This window comes from Gavialis gangeticus, unplaced genomic scaffold (genome assembly GCF_001723915.1).
Source record: "Gavialis gangeticus isolate Ggan-Ray unplaced genomic scaffold, GavGan_comp1, whole genome shotgun sequence".
In the NCBI taxonomy this organism is placed as follows: Eukaryota; Metazoa; Chordata; order Crocodylia; family Gavialidae; genus Gavialis; species Gavialis gangeticus.
Window position 1 is genome coordinate 175,746,669 of NW_017729032.1, and position 19,051 is coordinate 175,765,719.

Below are 19,051 nucleotides of genomic sequence, written 5' to 3' on the forward strand. Positions count from 1 at the left end.
TTTATCTTTCCATTATTTAAGTGCATGAAAATATATTTTCAGCCAATTTGGCGCAAAATAGAAGCATCAGTGCTAGTTTACTGTAAGTCAATACAGCTGATGAACCTGGAAGAAGGAAAAAACCCAACCTAGAAAGCCCCTGCACATTTTGTACTACACAAAATGATCTGTGGTAGTAGAAATAAAGTTTTAAAAGAAATAAGTCTCCCTGGGTAGAAAGAGACATTTTAAACAAGTGTTGAAGATTAGATAAGTTTGGATAAGATTTTCCTTTCAAAATGTCTTGCAGGTTGAGCGGTGCGCACAGTTAAAGAGCCAACTATTAGACTGTGAAGCTACTAACAGAAAGTTAAATATTCAGGTTGAAGATCTGAAAGTGCAGCTGAAGCAAACCCAAACAGGTTTGTATTATGTAGCTTTTTAACTGAGTGTATAAAGACCTTTTCATTTGTACAAACTCTTCCAATGGGTTGAAAAGTAACTGAGGCAGAAAGGGATCAATCTATGAGTAATAAGTTATTACTCATAGTTTGTGAGTCTGTGTAATAACTCATAAGGTGTGAATTCTATAGGGTGCAAATTAGAATTTTAATGTTCAGCTAATTGAGATTCTTGTGTGTAGTAAAGCAGGGATCCTGTTTTTCTCTGTTTAAAAATCCTAACTTCTCAGATAAAAATCCCAGCATTCTCTTAAACCCCCCACAAGACGTGTTTTTCCACAATTAAAATAAAATGCCACTATAGATAGATAGTGGTGTTTCATATATCTATCTACAGATAGATAGATAGAAGTATCTGTTAAACACAGTGTTTTATTCATATATTTACAATTTTAAAGCAGTTTGAAAGCCTGCCAGTGCCTTAGTCACTATAATAAAAAACATTCTAAATACCTATATATATTGGCATTTGTTTTTGGTTTTCTTCATCACGGAAAATCAGAGCTCCCCTACGCTCCCCCTGCTCCCTTCACTCACCAAAACACAGGTCCAGCTGTGGCTGCCCCCCAACCCTGTTACTTTGTAGCACCAACCAGCCCTGATATGCTGGTGCCCTGCCTCTGCCCATGTCCCTGCTCCTCACTCCCAAGTCACAGTCCCCCCACCCCTACCAGTGCTCTTCACTCCGGACCCACTGCCCCCTGCCCCTAGCATGTGGGGAATGGGGTGGATGTGTGGGAAAGGGGGTGTGGACACAGGCAATGTGTTGGGGGGGCACATGCCCCCCAAGATTCCTGTGCCCATATCAGGGTGTGGGGTTGCAGTGAAGTTGGATCAGCTCTGGACAGGATCTGTCTCTGGCTCAGCTTGTGGGACCTGGCCCGGGAGGGAGCAATGTGCTGCCATGGCCTCCAGCGTGAGGTGTGGCAGTGGAATTGTGCCCCATATTGCTGCCAAGTGGGCAGGGGGCACCTCACTGTGGCAGCTATGGCAATGTGGTGCTTGTTTCTATGCCAGGTCCCTTCCACTGGGCTGTGGAGGCAGCTCCTGCCCGCCTGGAAGCAGCAGGTGGTGGGCGCGGAAATCTTGGGAGGCACATGCCTTCTCCATGTTGCCTTGGCCCCCTCACTCCCCAACATGTCACCTGTGCTCCCCCACCCCTGTCACATACTGTCTGTGCCCTCCCCACCCCCCCATGCTTTGCCTGTGATCCTTCCCCACCACCTCCATAGACTTACCTGGAAGGAGCTGCAGGAGCTGATCTCCTTGCTGCTTGGTTGCCACATGCATGTATCCATGCATACATGCACAAGGCACCCCCTGTGACCTCTTCCCCCAGCCCCAAGCAGACCTTGCACACTGGAACTGTGCCCGCCTGCAAGAGGAAACCTGTAGTTTTCCCTTGCAGGCTGGGAAAACTGCCTGCAAGGGAAAACTACAGGTTTTTATGCTATTATAAAATAATAGCATAAACCACATTCAGTATTTTTATATCAAAAGAAAATTAGCTTATGGATCAACAGTATGAATGCCCCATTTCACACTGATCATTTAAAACAGACATTTATAAACTTTTAAAGTGTAAGAGATGGTTCAAGGAGCTGTTGCTGCCAAGTGACATTGCATTCTGAGTAGTTTAATATGTTTTAGGTACAATAATTATTGAAGTACCAAAGAAATATTAGCCTTTTTAAGCATTTGATATTTTTGCATCTGTTGGATCTAAATATTTACTTACAAAAACAAATGAGTGATGACTTGAAGTTACACAGCAACATGAAATGAAATATATCATATTTTCTTACATACAACACGTAGTAAGTAACTGAGTAGTAGTGGCTAGAGCAGGGGTAGGCAAAATGGTGGATCCAGATGGTGGCCAGATTCATTTTCCTAGCATCCCCTGCCCACATGGCTGGGGGCAGTTTCCGTGGAGACCCCAGCACCAGCTGCTCTGTGATAGCATGGGGCCAGGGTTTCTGTGAAGACTGGCCCCAGCAGTGCTGGCAGGGTGCAAAACTGCTTTGGAGCCCGGCTGGGATCTTGTGGCAGTGACAGCATGATCCAGAGCCAGGGCACAGTTGCGATCCTCAGCCTGCATGCTCTGGGCAGGGGTGTGCAGGCAGTGGATCATGGCTGTGCCTCAGCTTCTTGCAGTGCTGACAGTGTGGTCCAGAGCTGGGGCTGAGCTGTGATCTGCTGCCTGCATGCCCCTGCCTGGAGCTCTGTCCTGGGTCTGGACCATGCTGTCACTGCTGTAAGATCCCAGCTGGGCTCTGGAGCAGCTCTGTGCCCTGCCATGTGCCCTATCATCAGGGGCGGGGCTTGAGGGGGTTATAACCACCCCAAAATTCTCCCTAGCCCCCTGCAGGCACCCCTCCCAGTAGCATGGCTGCCTCTCTCCTCTCCCCTCCTATCCTGCCCCCAGGTGCTGCTGCTGTTGCTGCCTGCCAGTGCTGCTGGGGCTGGTGTCCTTGGAAACTCTGGTCCAGGTGGCTGCTGCTGGGGTCTCCATGGATACTGGCTCCAGCCACATGGGCAGATGCTGCTGGGAAATGGAGTGCACAGCTGGCCGGATCTGGCCCACGGGCCGGACTTTGCCCACCCCTAGGCTAGAGGAAGGAGCCTGCTCATTGTTCTGCTCCCTGTGAGTCGGACACAGATTTTACATTTGCCTTTGTCTAGTAACTGGAAGACGGTTTTCTAAGTGTATTTCTTGCATATAATGCATATGGCAATTTCCAGCAACCTTTTTTTTTGGTAGGGGTTGGGGGGAAGGTATATGTTGTATGTGAAGAAAAATGGTAATATCATTTTTAATTGCTTTCCTTTTATACTTTAACTGAAAAAAAATCCTATATTTAAGATCCTATATTTAAGATATTTAAGATTTAAGTAGGTTAAATTTGTAAATATGAAATGTAAGTCACTTCTGAATCATGTGACCAAATCAGAATTTAAATAATTCCTTTCCTTTCCCCCTAATCCCCTTGTTTTTATAGTTCTAGAAAATGAAGTGTATCGGAATCCTAAGGCTTCGCTTGTTGATCGTTCTGTCATTGACTTCACTGGTGATAAATTTGTACCTCATGACATTTATGTGGATGGTATATTCTTGAAAAACCGGGCTATGACTGATATCATGGAAGCAGATGCTGTTTTAAGAGTTGGTCATCACCAGCATTCACGGACACTCGGCACTTCCTCAGATTCTGATTTTGAATCTGTAGCCAAAACCAAGGCTAGGATAAAAGAGCTAGAGAAAGAGGCAGAGTACTTGGAAGAAGCCTACAGAAATTACCAGACTAGAATCATTCAGGGTGCAGTTTGTAGCACACCTACAAAGACTAAATCTGCTATACCTTTACAGTGTGCTGTTGGTAGAGTCCCTTTGACTTCTCAGCGTGAAGTTTTATTTGTAGAAGACAACCTTGGTTCCCAACATTTCGGTTTTAGCAGTTCTAGAGACCAGAGGTATGATGAATCAGCTGGCCACAACGATGTCTTGAAAAATCATCTAACTCCACCACGAGAAAGAATTTCTCCTTCAAGACGCCTTTCTTCTACTCCTCTTTCAAAAGTGGAGAGAAACATCAATAACAAGATAGTTTCTGAAGGTAAACTACTACTTCTCATGGTTTGGCTTGTGCATAATTCAGTTCTGGCAGGATTCGTCTAGGTCCCTTCCGACTCATTGATTCTATGATTTAAAAATGATGATTATGTATTAATTTATCATTTGCTTCTTAAGGGCAGGTGAATGCTACAGGCAAAATATGACAATTAGGAAACTAAGTTTTGATGAAAATGTGAGCTGCAGAAGTGTGGAGGAGTTCAAGTGTACTGCTCTTTAATTTAATCCATTTTAAATGGGCAATTGGAGTAAAATCATAATATGCTGCAGCTGTAATGTACTGTTTTTGTTATAACTTAGTATCCGCTTTTGTACTCTGTTGGGTGAATTTAACTTTGATTTCACAGCTGCAGTAAATCTCCCTGTATACTGTATATCACTGTTGTAATATTGCATGTAAAATACATTAAAAGAAAATTCAGGTTGTAAAATATTGCACTAAGAAGATGTATAATGGCAGAAATAATATGGTCTATGCAACCTGAGCTTTCCCCAACCTGATATATGCATTTGAAAAACACTCTTCAAGGATATGTAGCTTACACAGAACCCCTATTTCACCCAAGGCTGTTGACTGTAGGATTGCTGCTTCTTTTTTTTGTAGAATTTTGACATTATATATGAATGAAGCAGGGGTTTTCAGGGAGAGTATAGTTTTATGGTTAAGGCATTAAATTCAGCCATAGGTAACTGGATTCGACAGGTTTCTCTTGCTTTATGTGGGTTCTGTATGTGTGAAATTGCTCTTATGCGATGACCCCTTTTATACCAAAAATTAATTATATGCAAGGCAAATTCACTCTTATGTGATCACTGTGGTGGAAGCCTGAGCATTTTACTCCCTGTTGCAGCTGCGCCGTGCCCCCTGCCCGCTTGGCAGTGGGACACGTGGCTGCGCATGGCTCTCAGGGCAACAGGGCTCAAAGTGCAGTGGCAGCTTCCTTCGCCCCGTGCACACTAAATGTTCACCATCACCCTGTGCTTGTGTGTACTGTATGCTGTTGGTGAGTACCAAAATTGTCTTGTTAAAGTGGTAGAAATGGGTCTGGGGGACAGTACAGTCGAGGTGTTGGAATGTATCACTCCTTGTTGCATTGTAAAGTGGGTTCCCTTCGTGCGAATTTGAGTTATGTGCCGCTTTCCAGGAACCCACGTACAGCATAAAGTGAGGGGAACCTGTATTCCTGTCTTTGGATGGTAAGCAATCACTTAAAGCAAAATTTTCAAAGGTGGTCACTAACCCTATGGTGTTTATTTTCTGGGTGCTCAGTTGACACCCTGGGTCTAATTTGCTGATAAGCGGACAGTAGTCACAGCTGTAACAGGTCAGTGGGAGCTTTTCTATGAACATATGCAGTGTTGTATATAACCTGATTTTTGAGTCCTTTGTATTACATGTCTCAAATCAAATATATGAAACTAGCAAATCTCTTTCTCCTTAATCTCTGTGCCTCAGTTCCCTAGCTCTAAAATGAGCAGGGGCTGAGTCAAGGTAAATTGCTATTTATGAAGTACTTCCATGCAGTAGTGACAAGCAAAGTAGTATAGCCCATGAGGAAATTAAACTTTTTTCCTTTGAATGTCTGTCTTCAACTTCTGGTGGCATAGCAGTTTATGGTGGCTGAATCCATACCTTTGTGCCTTGGGGCTTTGCCTCCTAATAGAATATAAATGGAAATGGAGCAATTAACTGACCTATATACCATCTTCTCATCAAAGATGAGAGATAGAGCTTGCTCATGGTATCAGGTTTAGCAATATAGGTTTTACCTTTGTTGATATGTACAAATCCAGTAACTAACAAAATCTAGTGTTATACATTTGTGGTAGTTATTCTTGTGATGAGTCAAAAGTGACTAGGTTTTATAGGTTGTTTTGTATGAGAGGTTGTTATGCCCCTGAATTTCAGCTGCTCCATCTGTGTTATTTAGTAAAAAGAAATGTTTAGGTATAGGGGATCCTCACAAAAAAGTTCAGTAAACTCCAGAGTGAACAAAATAACATTTTCTTTGAGGAAAAAATTGATGAGGCCTGTCTTAGAACTGGAAGGTAGGAGAGAACCACCCCTGGGAACTGCTCTGTTACAAGTGGCCCTTGCTGCCCCTTTGCACCTCTGAGGCAATTTTGGTTTTGGTGAGAGATTTCATCCTCTGCCTCAGGGCCATTTATTCTGAGAATGACAAATTCTGGTCCTTAAGAGAACACAGAAGTAAGTCTGTATAATACTGCTCCCAAAAGCAAACGGGAAAATTGCATTCCCTCTGTTTTACCCAAAAATCACAGCAAGTCCTGAAATACAGGGCTGCAAGGCACCCTGAGGTCATCTTGTCCAATGGACTGCTCTATGGCTAGGTAAATATACCCGACCCATTGTTTGGGAGGTGTTCATTTAACCTGTTCTCAAACAAACTCCAGTGGAGAAATAACCCATTCTTTTCCTCCACTACAAAGTCCTGATACCAAACCTTAATCTTCTTTTGCTGCAAATTTCTTGCTGTCAGTCCCACAGCGTACATGGAAAACAATTAGTTATCATCTTTGAATGACAATCTTCATATATTTGAATTATTATTATGCTTCCTCAGTTTTCTCCTTTCTAAACTTAAAACAAACTGAAATTTCAACCATTCTTTATCATTCATGTTTCTAAACTTCTTGTCATTCTTATTCCTGGACTCTTGCCAATTTTTCTACATTTTAACAGTATACTATCAGAAGTTGGATACAGTATCCAGCTGATGTCTTACAAATGTTTAGTGTGGAAGAATTACTTTTGATGTTTTCTATATATCCGTCCTGTTAATGCATCACAAAATGGGGGGTTGAAAGAAATAAGAGGGCTTTTTCCCCACACATCAGTTGGGCAGGGACAGGCAATGCTATAGTTCATTGTTAGGGATGGGATAAATTGACTGAGATTTCTTTTAACAAATAAAATAAAATGTACAATAAACCAGGAATAAAACACCTGTAGACCCTATTGCTCTCATGAACATGGCTGTCATGGCATTTGAGCCTTTGGCATCACATTTGTTTCTTCATTGGTCTCTGAAGCTAATGTTTCTTGTGACAGTTACTTCAGCATGAAGGTTGGTGAGTTACAGGTACTGGATGTTGAATTTACCAGTTACAGTCTTTCACAAGAGATAAATTACCATTTAACAACACCCTTATTAGCTTTTGAAAATCATTTTGGATTTCTCTTCAAACCAGCTCTTACACGTGCCTGTTTCTTTCTCAAGACTGATAGGCCCAAAGATAAAATGCCCTCTCACATGTTGGATGTCCTTCAGGCTTTGTCTTTCTGTTTGGACCAAGGCTATTCAGAGTATGATCTAGCTATATGTATCGGTTGCCAAAGGATGAGGCAGTTTCACCCCAGAGAATCTGTAAATGGGGACTGGCAGAAGGTAGGGAAGGGTGGCACCTTAGAGACAAACTGGTTCAGAGAGGCATGAGCTTTTGTAAGTGACATCCTGCTTTGTCATTTGCTTTTTTTGTCAGCATTTAACAAAGCAGGCTATTACCTATGAAAGCTTATGCCTCTCTGAACCAGTTTGTCTCTAAGGTGCTGCCCTGACCTACCTTCTGTCTGACTTCAAAACAACATGACTAGCTACTTCTCTGCTAAAATGGGTATTGTGTCACAAATGAGGTATCTGACCTGCACCTTCCCAGACATGTTGAATCACATTCTACTATGGGGGTAAGGCAGCTTCTGCTACCTCTTTCAGGGGTGTCTGTTTACATTATATATGTAAAGCTGCTTCTTGGAATATGGAGTATGGACTTTAACTCCACGATAATCTGTTCAATTATCTCATTTAGATGTCTGATTTGGCAGGCTTATAGTTCCATCATTATTGAGACTCAGAAATATGTTCTTGCTTCAGTGATTGATTGCTTGGGATTCACCAGAAGTGGAGCATATATAGACAAGTACTTGAAGAAGAAAGAAAACTTACCTGTTGGGGGAGAGAGTTCTTTGAGATATGTTGTCTACCTGGATTCCATGGGCCACTCTCCTTTCCTTGCTGCTGTTGAGTCTTGACAGAAAGGAGTCGAAGGCCTGTTGGTTGCTCTTTTTTGCTTCATCACATGAGAGGGTGTAGGGGCAATCAGTAGATACTTAATGCACGTACCATCAGAAGCAGAAAACACATAGACAGCACATCTCAAATAACTCCTGTAATGGGGAGGTAAGTAAGCTTTCTGTTTTCAGAGTCGGGTTTGGATAGTGTGCAGTAAATAAGGGCAATATAAGATTGATATGTTCAGATCCATTGCACCATCCTCTGCCATTTAAGCTAATGCTGACATTACAAGAATAGCATCTGACAAAGTAGGCTGTAGTCTAGGAAAATTCATGCCCCTCTAAATTAGTGAGTCTATAAGTTGCCACTCTGCCCTGCCTTATGGTAATAAAAGGTTGTCATATGAAGTGAACACTAGAGGGAGTAGGACACATGCTTTTGGAAGTAGGTTTCATAGATAGTGGGTTTCTTTGACAGCAGAGACATTGTGCAATTGAGAAAACTTGGGTTGTATTCCAGACTGAAGTGGAGTTTGATGTGGTGATTGCACTTTTCTGCATAGGTTCTCCTGCCCCCACTCCCCACCCCACTGTCTCTCAAGTTTAACCTCTTCTCTCCTGTCCCGTCTTTTCCTTATATCAGTGTGATTCTCCTTTTCTATCAGTCTGTCCCTACTTTCCAGATTTTGCATTCCAGTCCCAGTCTCCTTGCTCATCCCAACCTTGTCTTATCCTCCAGGCTTGCAGTCTACTCCCAGTCTCCTCTACTTCACACCAAGAGCAGTCTTCTTGTCTACCCAGTTCCAGCTCCCTTGTCCAATCTGTCTCCTCCCTTCCTTTCACCATTTTCCAGTCCTTCCCTCCATGGGTTCCTCACCCATTCTGTTCTCACTGGCTCCTTCCGCCATAGGATTGTTTTCCAAGTTACTTAGCTGAGCCTGTTTTAAGTCCCTTCCCTGAACTTCTGCTCCTTCTTAGTTCAGTCTTCCTCCCCTCTTTCCACCCTGTTGGTTCTTTGATCCAGTTTTGTCCAGCCAGTCATGTTTTCCCTTCTTCCCTAGTTCTTTGTCTGATCTTTGTGTCCTCTCTTCCACTTACCAGGCTCACAGTCCCAGTTAGGGATGCAGCCTCAAAATCAGGACTTTCTACAGCTGGGAACTGTAGCGTGGGAGAGATTATGCCCTGCTTATATATCAGGATGGATAAAAATCAACATTTTTTTTAAATAAAAAAAGTCAGATTTTAAAATTTTAAATCAGATTTTTTTTAATGTAATGGTATGTTTTGGGGTTTTTTTAAAGATGCTTTTAAAAAAAATAAGCCTATATAAAGATGGTTTTAATTTAAGGTGTGTTAAAGCTCAAAGATATCATCATGGAATAGGGATTATAACTTCTAAATATATACTATTTGAGACAATATATTCATGTAACTCTTTTAGAAAAGTTTTATAAATAGGTCATAACAGGCCATGGTCTATATTAGGGGCCCAATCTTATGTGGCTCCTAGAGAGTCCTCTATAGATTAGTAAATATTAAAGAAAATTACTCTACCCGATGGTCTCAGTGTTCAGTCTAGAACAGGGGTTTTCAACCTTTTTAAATAAGTGTACCCGTGGTGGTCAGATGTTGGGGGAGAGGAGTGGCGTGCGGCTGGATGCAGAGCGGTGGCAGTGCGAGATGCTGGGTGATGGCAGTGGCCACCGCATGTGAGCTCCTCCCCTCCCCCTGCATCCGGCCAGCCAGGCAGCACCCATGTGACCCGCAGGGGGTGCCGCTGCCCTTGCCCCTGCCCCCGGCCCTGCTCCCTGGGACGCGGTGACGCGGGGTGGTAGGTGGTGGCGCTCTGTCGCCACCTGCCTGTGCGTAACCCCTAGGGCCTTCCCAAGTACCCCGGGGATACACGTACCCCTGGTTGACACCCCTGCATCTAGAAGATCCCATTAAGCATCTCTATAGTGCTTAGTTTCAGTTCTCAAACTGTGGATTTGTGTCTCCCGAGATAAAATCCTTGTTAACAGCAGTATATGGAGATGAGACATAACAGATCTGATTACTTACCCATCAGCCCTATTGTCTCTCTGCAAGTTTGTGTACAGAGTTAAGCTCTTATCTCTCTAAAAGTGCAAAGTTTCAAAAAAATGAAAAGCATGTCAACAACATGAATGCTCTTTTTGTAGAAAACGATTAAATCAAGGCATCCTGACCCGTGATTTAAATTGTGATTTAAATCAAATCCACCCTGTTATATACACTTACCCTTAGCATCAGTATCTGCCACTGCAAGAGACAGGATACCAGCCTAGATGGAACTGTGGTCTGATACAGCAAGGCATTTCTTATGTTCAGCATGCTTTCCACTGACTCACCAGTGTCTTTCTGCTTGCCTAACCAGTCCCACTTTCTTTCCTTACCAGCTTCAGTCTCAGTCTTGCAAGGCTTTTTGTCCCATTCTACCACTTTTTACCTCCTTGGTCCAACTTTTGCCCCTTCTTTATTTGAATAGGATAGCTCCTGCCATGCTGCCCGAGTGCCATTAGTTGGGGGTTGGGCTAGATTAATAGATTCATGGATTGTAAGGCAACAAGGGACCTCGGAAGATCATCATGTCCAGTCCCCTGCACCAAGCAGGAAAGATAACTGGGGGTCGGGTAACCCCAGCAAGGTGATTGTCTAGTCTCTTCTTAAAGATTTCCAGGGTAGGTGATTGCACCACCTCTGAAGGGAGCTTATTCCATAGTTTGAACACCCTGACAGTGAAGATATTTTTCCTAGAGTTGAGCCTGAATCTGCCAGGAGTTTGTGAGTGTTACTCCTGGTTTTCTCCTCAGGTTCCCTGGTGAACAGTTACTGAGCCCTTGATGTACTCCCCTAGCATAGCAGCCAACTGCTACCAGGTGCCTTCTCAGACTTCTTTTTCTCAGGCTGAAGAGTCCTAGATCCCTCACCCTTTCCTTATATGGCTTGCCTTTTAAGACTGATCATACAGGCGGCTCTTTGGACTCTCTCAAGCTTGTCCACATCCTTGTTAAAGTGTAATGCCCAGAACTGGATGCAGTACTCCAGGTGTGGTCTCACCAGTGCTGAATAGAGTGGAGGAATCACCTCCTTGGTTTTGCTGGAGATACATCGATTGATTATATGCCAGAGTATTATTTGTCCTACTGGCTACAGCATTGCACTGCCGGCTCATGTTCATACTATGGTCTGTTATTACCCCCAGGTCCCTTTCATTCATGGTGCTAGTCATTTTGGTGCTGCCAGGCCTGTAGATGTGTTGGGGGTTGCTTGTCTCGAGGTGGAACACTTTACATTTCTCAACGTTGAACCTCCTTAGGTCCCTTCCAACCCTAATTTTTTATGATTCTATGATGACATCAAGGCCACAGGGTAGAAAGGCTGGCTCCATCCATGTTCTCCATTTTAGTGTCTGGTCTCATTCCAATCTTGAGCTGTTAAAAGCTGTCCCTGCAACCCCAGGCTGGATGGAGCATGCTAAGTTGCCCTGTGGATAATTATATGTGCACAATCCAGTCATATGTAGAATTTGTGAAATCATGGTCTTGTAATTGGAGGTGTTGAGCTATCAGGCTGCACTTGATTTGGATGCAGATTTGATACAAGAAAGTGGATACATTCTTTCTTTTATTTTATAGATATCAGTGGCTCGTACCTTGCCTCTTCCCAACGGAGTGTTGACCAGCCTCTTTCTCCTATATTGAAGACAGGACATCTTTCCTCTTCTGAGTCTGGTTCTTCCTCCCCCAGTAGTCACAGAAAAAAACTAAGGTAAATATTGTAAGACTGTTTGAAGTGAGAAAAGATTCATATAATCTTACATTTAAAATAAGCATATATCTATCTGTTGTGGTTTCCTGGTTACAGCAGTCTTTTACTGTCTTTATCAGTGATTCTCGATGAGGGTGCTGTCAGATCTTTTTAAGGGAGCCTTTAGGTGCCATACAGTATTAGCACTGTTAGATTTTCAATTACCGGCATGATTCACAAGATAAACCCAGAGATTTCATGTAAGAATCCATAATATCAAAAGAATTCTGCCCCATTGTGGTCTTTCTGAGTACTTTACAACAGAAGAACTGCATTACTATTTTTCTGTAGTCCTTCCCTAAGAAGGTGTCCATTGTTTCTATGTAACTACCCCTTTTTCTTATGCAGCTTTTATTCGGGGGTTGGATACTGTTCTTTGGATTTCAGTCAGTCCTATTTTCTCCTAATCCAAAAGTTATATCTCTTTATCTTTGGACTCTTAACTTGAATTGGGTATTAATTTAATATTCAGGATTGGATGAGCCCATTAGCCTGTCAGGTCGTTCTGTTTAGCAAAGTACTACTTTGACTAAGATTGTACTGTGCCCTTACTTTTGGCACTTCAGCTCCAGCCTGAGCTGAAAAGCCCAAGAGATGTCAGAAAAAATACCTTGCACCTAGCAGAGAGTTAACAGTGGAGAGCAATCAGAAATTGTTAACCTGAATGGTAAGTCTTTCAAATGGAATTGCTTTGTACAAGTAGCTGGCCACAGCCCAGGGAAATCAGCATTTCCAATGACCTGGTGAAGGACTGGAAATTGCTTGGAGGGGGTTTATCTAACAAGAGGGACTGGAACTTTGGGAGACTTTTTCATCAGACACGGGCAAGATTGGGGAGGCACAGAAAAAGAAGGTCTTGGAAGAACGAAAGTCCTGATCACAGTTCATAGGGCTCTTGAAGTGGTAAGAAGGCTCCAGGGAGTGTTTAGCATGCACATTTTTGTTGTTCTTCCATTTGTCCATGTGTGTCTCTATTTTGTCTGAATAAAGTATACTTGGTTTAGAAATTGCTTTGCAAAGGCTATGTCCTTTGCTTTTACTGTCAGGTAGTCTATGAAGTGTGCATTAACTGCTTAGAGGAGCCAGCATGAGTTTCAGAGTATAAGCCACTGAACTGTTTGGACATGAACTCCAAGAGTGTGCCTAGAAGCTGAGAGCTTGAGACAGTGTCTGGAACCTGACCAGTCTAAAGCACAGAGAATTCAGTGGTTGGATCCAACTCAGCAGCCTGGTGAATATCCACTAGGGAAGTACACCTGTAAGGTATTTACACTTCTGTGGTTGCACTGTATTATACAGAATATCTGAGCTAGCTGTAAAATAGCTGGTGTGGGCATTAGAGCAGTCTGACAGTAGCTGCACAGGCTGCTTACCCTGCCAACTTCGTAATTCAACATAGATGCACACTTGGTCTTTGCCGTAAGCACCAGCTGTGTGGCTAAATATTTCATTTCTTTTAAGGCTTTAGCCTCAAACGTAATGCTTAATTATTAGCATTTTGTGTTGTCATGCACTCTACAAGCACCATAGTACTGAAGGATAGTACGTCATTGGTGCCATAAGTCTTACTGGACTTGACTCCTGCTGTGCCCATGTACATCACTTATTTTTGTGTGACATCCTTTCTTGTTAAGTAGCTTATTTTCAGAAAGACATAAATCAATAGGTGATGCTTCCCCATTTGTATTCTCTGATTTCAGGAAGGGCAGTTTAGATTTTTCTCTGAAAACAACCTTTGGAATAGATCTCTAGCACGGAATTCAGAATTGTTGAGTTATTTTTAAGAGATTCAAGAATATCCCTAGCAGATGTGTGGACCAGAAATGTTACATGCATGTGTAAATTTTAAAAATACAAACTCTTGTCGCAGAGATGACAAGATGCTAATGAACTTCAAGATCATGTTAACTGAAATGGATGTCTTCCAGTAGTGCTCCAGACTTTAGCCTATGACATTAAACCAAAATTCTAGTCATATTTAAATACTCAGAAACCAGGTTCTGTGTTTTATTCAGGAAAAGATAGTGTTTGTAATGTGGTGCACATGGGATCAAGGGTACCTCTTTCGGATATTTGAGCTATCTTCTTGACCGGATAGTCTAATCAGAAATTTTTCTATCAAAATTTGAAGCTCTTTTAAGCCTGAGGTTACTTAAGATGAAGGTAGTTTATTTTTTCAGCTCACTGTCAATAGCTTCAAGTGAAACTAGACAATTCTGAGACCCCTTTTAATGAGTCTTTTGTGTCATGGGTTTGAAAAGCAGTCCTGATAATTGCTTGCATAATCTAATAAGGGTTAAGGTTTCATATTTTCTAATGGAGAGAGGACTTCAGCTCAGAGGAAAGAAAAGCTTCATATTTTAGTGACCAGTTAACTTAATGGTTGTTGGCAATACCACAATTCAAGGCTGATTTCTACCATGGCTCACTGATGGATCTTGAAGTGACTTATAAGTCCAGTCCTTGAGCCTTGGATCCAGCTGCAGAAGTTATTGGTCCTTCCCCAGGGGAGAGTAGGCTGTGAGCCAAGCTTTGTCTCTCTCGCTCTCCCTCCTTCGCTCTCTCTGCTCCGCTTCAAAGACAAGAAGCGTTAACCACTTTATGCCATGTTTTGCAAGGATGAGGTCAAGTTACTGGCTTTTCATAAGTTTCTGACCAGTTAGGTGATAAAATATCTTATCCTTGTCATACCACAAAGTCCCTTTTGCATGTTTGAAGTGAAAGCCTCATTGCCTTTTTTAGGAAGGATTTCAGTTAAGGTTTTAGGCAAGGGAGGCCTAAAATGCTTCACTTCATATTCCACCAAGCCTGAAGGGCACCTATACGCATGCTTGATGCCTGTCCTGACACATGCTAATTAATTGATTGATTAAATGAGCCTGCTGGAGTGTGCTAATTAGCATGCTCCAGCAGCCTTGGCATCACGTGTATTCAGCATCCCCATGGTTCAAATGGCAGCAGGGACACTTTAACTAAAGCTTATCCAATGAGCTTTAGTTAAAGTTCCTGTCTCACCATTTTGAAGCATAGGACACTGAATACATGAGACAATGAGAACTTTTTAATTAGAGTGGTTTCTGAGAGCCACTCTAAAGCTCCTTCCTTCCCCTCACCCGCGCCCTCCCCCCAACCCGGAGCATGTGTGAAGACACCCTAACATTCTGGCTCTCTTCAGTGCCACATTTGGGTGTCTTATGCCTCTAGACCTTGTTTCTGAGGAAGGTACACTCAAACTCTTATACTCCCTAGGGTTTGGGGTGAGATTTTTTTTTGATTGGTTGTTTGCTTGGGATTTTGGGCCTTTTTTTTGGCTTTTCAAGGTGACTCCTGTATAAGATGAGCAAATTCTTGGAGTTCTATTTTTAACAAAATACACCCCATATCCATTCCACTTCTTCAAAAACCCTGCTTATGTGTTAACACTTGGTCTTACTTGACACGTTCCTTGAGCTTGCCTACTCTCCCAGCAGAAGGAACTTCTGTAGTAGTGATTTTCAATCTTTTGTCATTTGTGGACTCCTAAAAAAATTCAAATAGAGGTGCAGACTGCTTTGACTTGTAAGCGTGGGTATTCGTGTACTTCTGATTTATCATAGTCATATTTTTGGACCCTAAGACAGTCTACAAACCTAGTAATTCTGCTTCACTAAAGAGATCATTTACAGATTTATCTGACCCACTCACCTACCAGTTACCCTTTTGAGTTGGGTGCTGGAAGAATAAACATCTATATCCTAGAGAGTCCTGGAAGGTGCATGCATTTTATCTGCAATGATCGACTCCTTTTTGTACACACTTAAGATAAAGAAAATTTCTTTTTTGTGTTTTGCCCAAATAGAGATTAAGGAGCCTTAGGTTTCTGCTCTTCAAGGAGCTGGTTGCAATTTCTGGGGTGTATGTACCCCTTCATGGTTCTGCAGTGTCTCACTTCAGACAGCTGTGTTATCTTCCACACTTTCCTTCATTAATGCTAACCTCTGTCTTTGAGATGCCCCTGTATTGGTATAATAGATGTCACAGATTGAGGGTTAAGTAGTGTTAATCTGTACATAAATTGTAAAGGAAAATAGATAAAGTACCAAGCAACAGTGTACTGTGCCTTGAAGGGACACTGTTAAGACTACAACCAAAACAGCTTGAGTGCATCAAAGGAAGCCTGCTGCCCTGGTTTGCCCTGAGGGTGGGATTATCTGAACAGTAAGAAGAAGTTGAGCCTGGGACAATGGTCGTAGAAGCAGAGCTGGCTGCTCTAGACAGTAGTTGCCTTCCTCGGGTTCTGAGTGACAATTTGAATTAGGCCTCAGGGTGAAGACCCTGACATAAGGGCCTTGTGACATTTCTCAAGACTGGTATTTCCATGTGTTTTCTTTGAAGGCGGCATATTTGGGGGAGGGGGTTGACTGTCATGTGGCTTGGACTGTTTATAGGTACATTCTGAAATTCAATAATACATGTATCAGCTTTTCCAGCTGTTCAGTCTGAGCTAGGGTGACCACCTGTCCTTAATTGGGTGGGACAGCCCCAGAATGGGATCAAGTCTTGATCCCAGGATGCATAACTCTGGGACAGCATTTGTCCTGGATTTGCAGCATTATGGAGGGATCTGGGTTTCACCTTGCAGGTGGCTGGCTTTAGCCTGCAAAGGATGCAGGGGGCACCAAGTGCATATGGCCAGGAAAGCGCTGGGCATCGTGGAGAGCAGCTCCCTGCAGGTAAATCTATGGGGGGGAGTGGGGATGCCCAGGGAGAGGGGGGCGCGGATTGAGGCCCCCAGTCAGGAAAGGGGTGGGGCAGGGGCTGGGGCTGCTGCCCTGCTAGGGTGTTGCATGGGGCCTGGGCAGGGAGAAGGACAGAGCCACAAGCGGCTCATCCAGGGGGTGTGGGGGAGAGCAGCTCCCTGCTGCAGTGTGCACCTCCCCAGGGAGGGTGGAATGGAGGGCACATGTCCCCCAGATTTGTGTGTGGGGCAGAGACGGAGGTGGGTTGCCCACTGTGGGCTCAGGGCTCCCCGCCTTGCTGCCCTTCCTCTGGGAGCCCTGTGCCATGGCGATGCACCCCCTGCCTGCCCAGTAGCAGCTGGGGTGGCAGTGGCATGGAGTTGTGCCCCCCACTGCATCCAGGCAAGTAGTTAGCACACAGATGGCATGGGGCTCCCAAGGGAAGGGCACCAGGGCGGGGAGCCTCCTTCTGCCCCTGCCCGGTTTGGCTCTGAACCGGCTGTGCCACCAAAAGGGGGAGTGGGGAGGAGATGGGCAAACTTCTCACCTTTACATTTTAAAAGGTGGACATCTTAGTCTGAGCATCAAGTCAATATCACCTAAGTGGTATGATTTGTATTGCTGGGTTACTTTGCAATCTATAGAGAATGAGCAGAAAGGGAGATGAAACATATGGCAATGTCCCACATCTGGAAAACTATTCCCAGCACAGTGACCCATTTCCTGCGTAGAGGCCAATAACAGTCAGAATCTCTCCATCATTGGGAGAAATGATTTATTCCAAGACTGTAGCAGCACCAGGGGTTTGTTTCCTGTCCCCACATGCAATTGAAAACAGCCCTTTCTTCTCCTGGGATGTGAACAGCATTTTTACTATTGCAGAGTGAACTGTGTTCTTAGTATTGTGACTATAGAAAGAAGACTTTGCAAAATATGTGACTGTTGTCATATGGAAAGGAGGAGTTCATTGCATTAGGTTTTCCATCTCCTGTTCCTGCCTTGTGTGATGAGTGTTTTGTTCATGTTAAAGTGCTGAATTTGTTGCCTATGTTTGGGACGGGTACTTTTAATTCCATACTTCCATAGACGTGTTTTGTACAAAACCTTTGGTTATCAAAATAATAAAAAAAATAAAATAAAAAAAAAATATTTTAAGTGCAATTTGTATGTTTAAATAGTGTTGTATTGATTGAGATGCTTTTTTATGGCTTATTGACACTGGATGCAGTCCAAGTTCTGGTTGTCAGTACTGCTGTGATAAAATAGATTTTGAAAACCTTTAGGGGATGTATGCAGGTAACTACCTTAACAAGGCAAACTTCTCTCATTTTTTGTTTACTAAATCTGAGCCAGTAAATTTTGTACTTTTCTATCATTGCTACAGTATTTACCACTGGCAATATTATACAAATTGGCACATCTGTCATTGTACTCCAGAGGCATAATATAAGCCTAGCAGAGATTAAAACTGTGTAATATAGATGATACAGTTCCAGAAACGGAAGCATGGCTTACATTAAACAATAGATGTTGTATTTGCAAGACAGTTTTCCTTGTGTTATTGAGCCACCCTTCTGAAATGGCAGAAACAATACCAATACATTTATTTTCCCTTGGGGTTCAGTTGGTTGCAGTTGAGTCTCTCTCTTATGGGCTGTTTTTTTTTCATGTTCCCTTTTCCTGTAGTCCACAAAAACATGTATTCCTTGAGATTTTTTATTTTATAGTTTGTGCTCAGTAGAGTTAAAGGCTACTATGGCAAAGTGCTGAGCCAGCTTCTGTATGCTGTGCTGCTGATAACATCTCATTTGTGACCTGCTGTTCTAATTCTGAACAGAGATTGCTGGTTGTCACGTAGGGTGTATTGTGCTTTATGTTGTTAATAGACAAATCCCCAGCAGCAATTAGAATGGGGCCATTAAACTTATTTTTCACAGAGCCTATATTTAGTCTGTTAAATATGTGATCAGAGGTGAAAAGTTTTCTCGCCTTATGTATCTGTGCCCTTATTATCATGGCGTCAAAGCACAGTGCTAAAAGACTAAAAGTCATAGCTTCTGTTCTGTCACCACCTTCCTCCTTTCTTATTCTCCCCAATTCCTTTTTAGTTCCTTTTCATGTTTTATCTTTTTTCTAAATACGTTTTGCCCTTTTCAGTTGTGGGTTGGTCTGGAGAGAGACAACACAGTTAAATGTCTGATACAAAAGGTGGGCCTGTCTAATGAAAGTGGAGAGCAGTTAGTTGCATAACAGAATTATGAGTCAGAGGTTATATAGCATTTTCTCTGTGTGGTTTACATTTTCTCAAGCTGCTGCTTTTCTTACCTTATATTCTTGGCATTTAGTAAGTCTTTTAAAGTTTTTTTTTTTTTTTTTTTTTTTTTTTTTTTTTTTTTTT

The 19,051-nt window shown here is 42.8% G+C and overlaps 1 protein-coding gene across 3 annotated transcripts in view; it reads left to right on the forward strand.

Moving 5' to 3' along the window:
* OFD1 (OFD1, centriole and centriolar satellite protein) overlaps nt 1–19,051 on the forward strand; it is a 66,128-nt gene that overhangs the window by 28,117 nt on the left and 18,960 nt on the right. For all 3 annotated transcript variants that reach the window (XM_019524031.1, XM_019524032.1, XM_019524033.1), the window contains 3 exons: nt 290–401; nt 3,443–4,057; nt 11,764–11,896. In XM_019524031.1, coding sequence (XP_019379576.1) covers nt 290–401; nt 3,443–4,057; nt 11,764–11,896 — 860 coding nt within the window. The remainder of the gene's footprint in view (nt 1–289; nt 402–3,442; nt 4,058–11,763; nt 11,897–19,051) is intronic.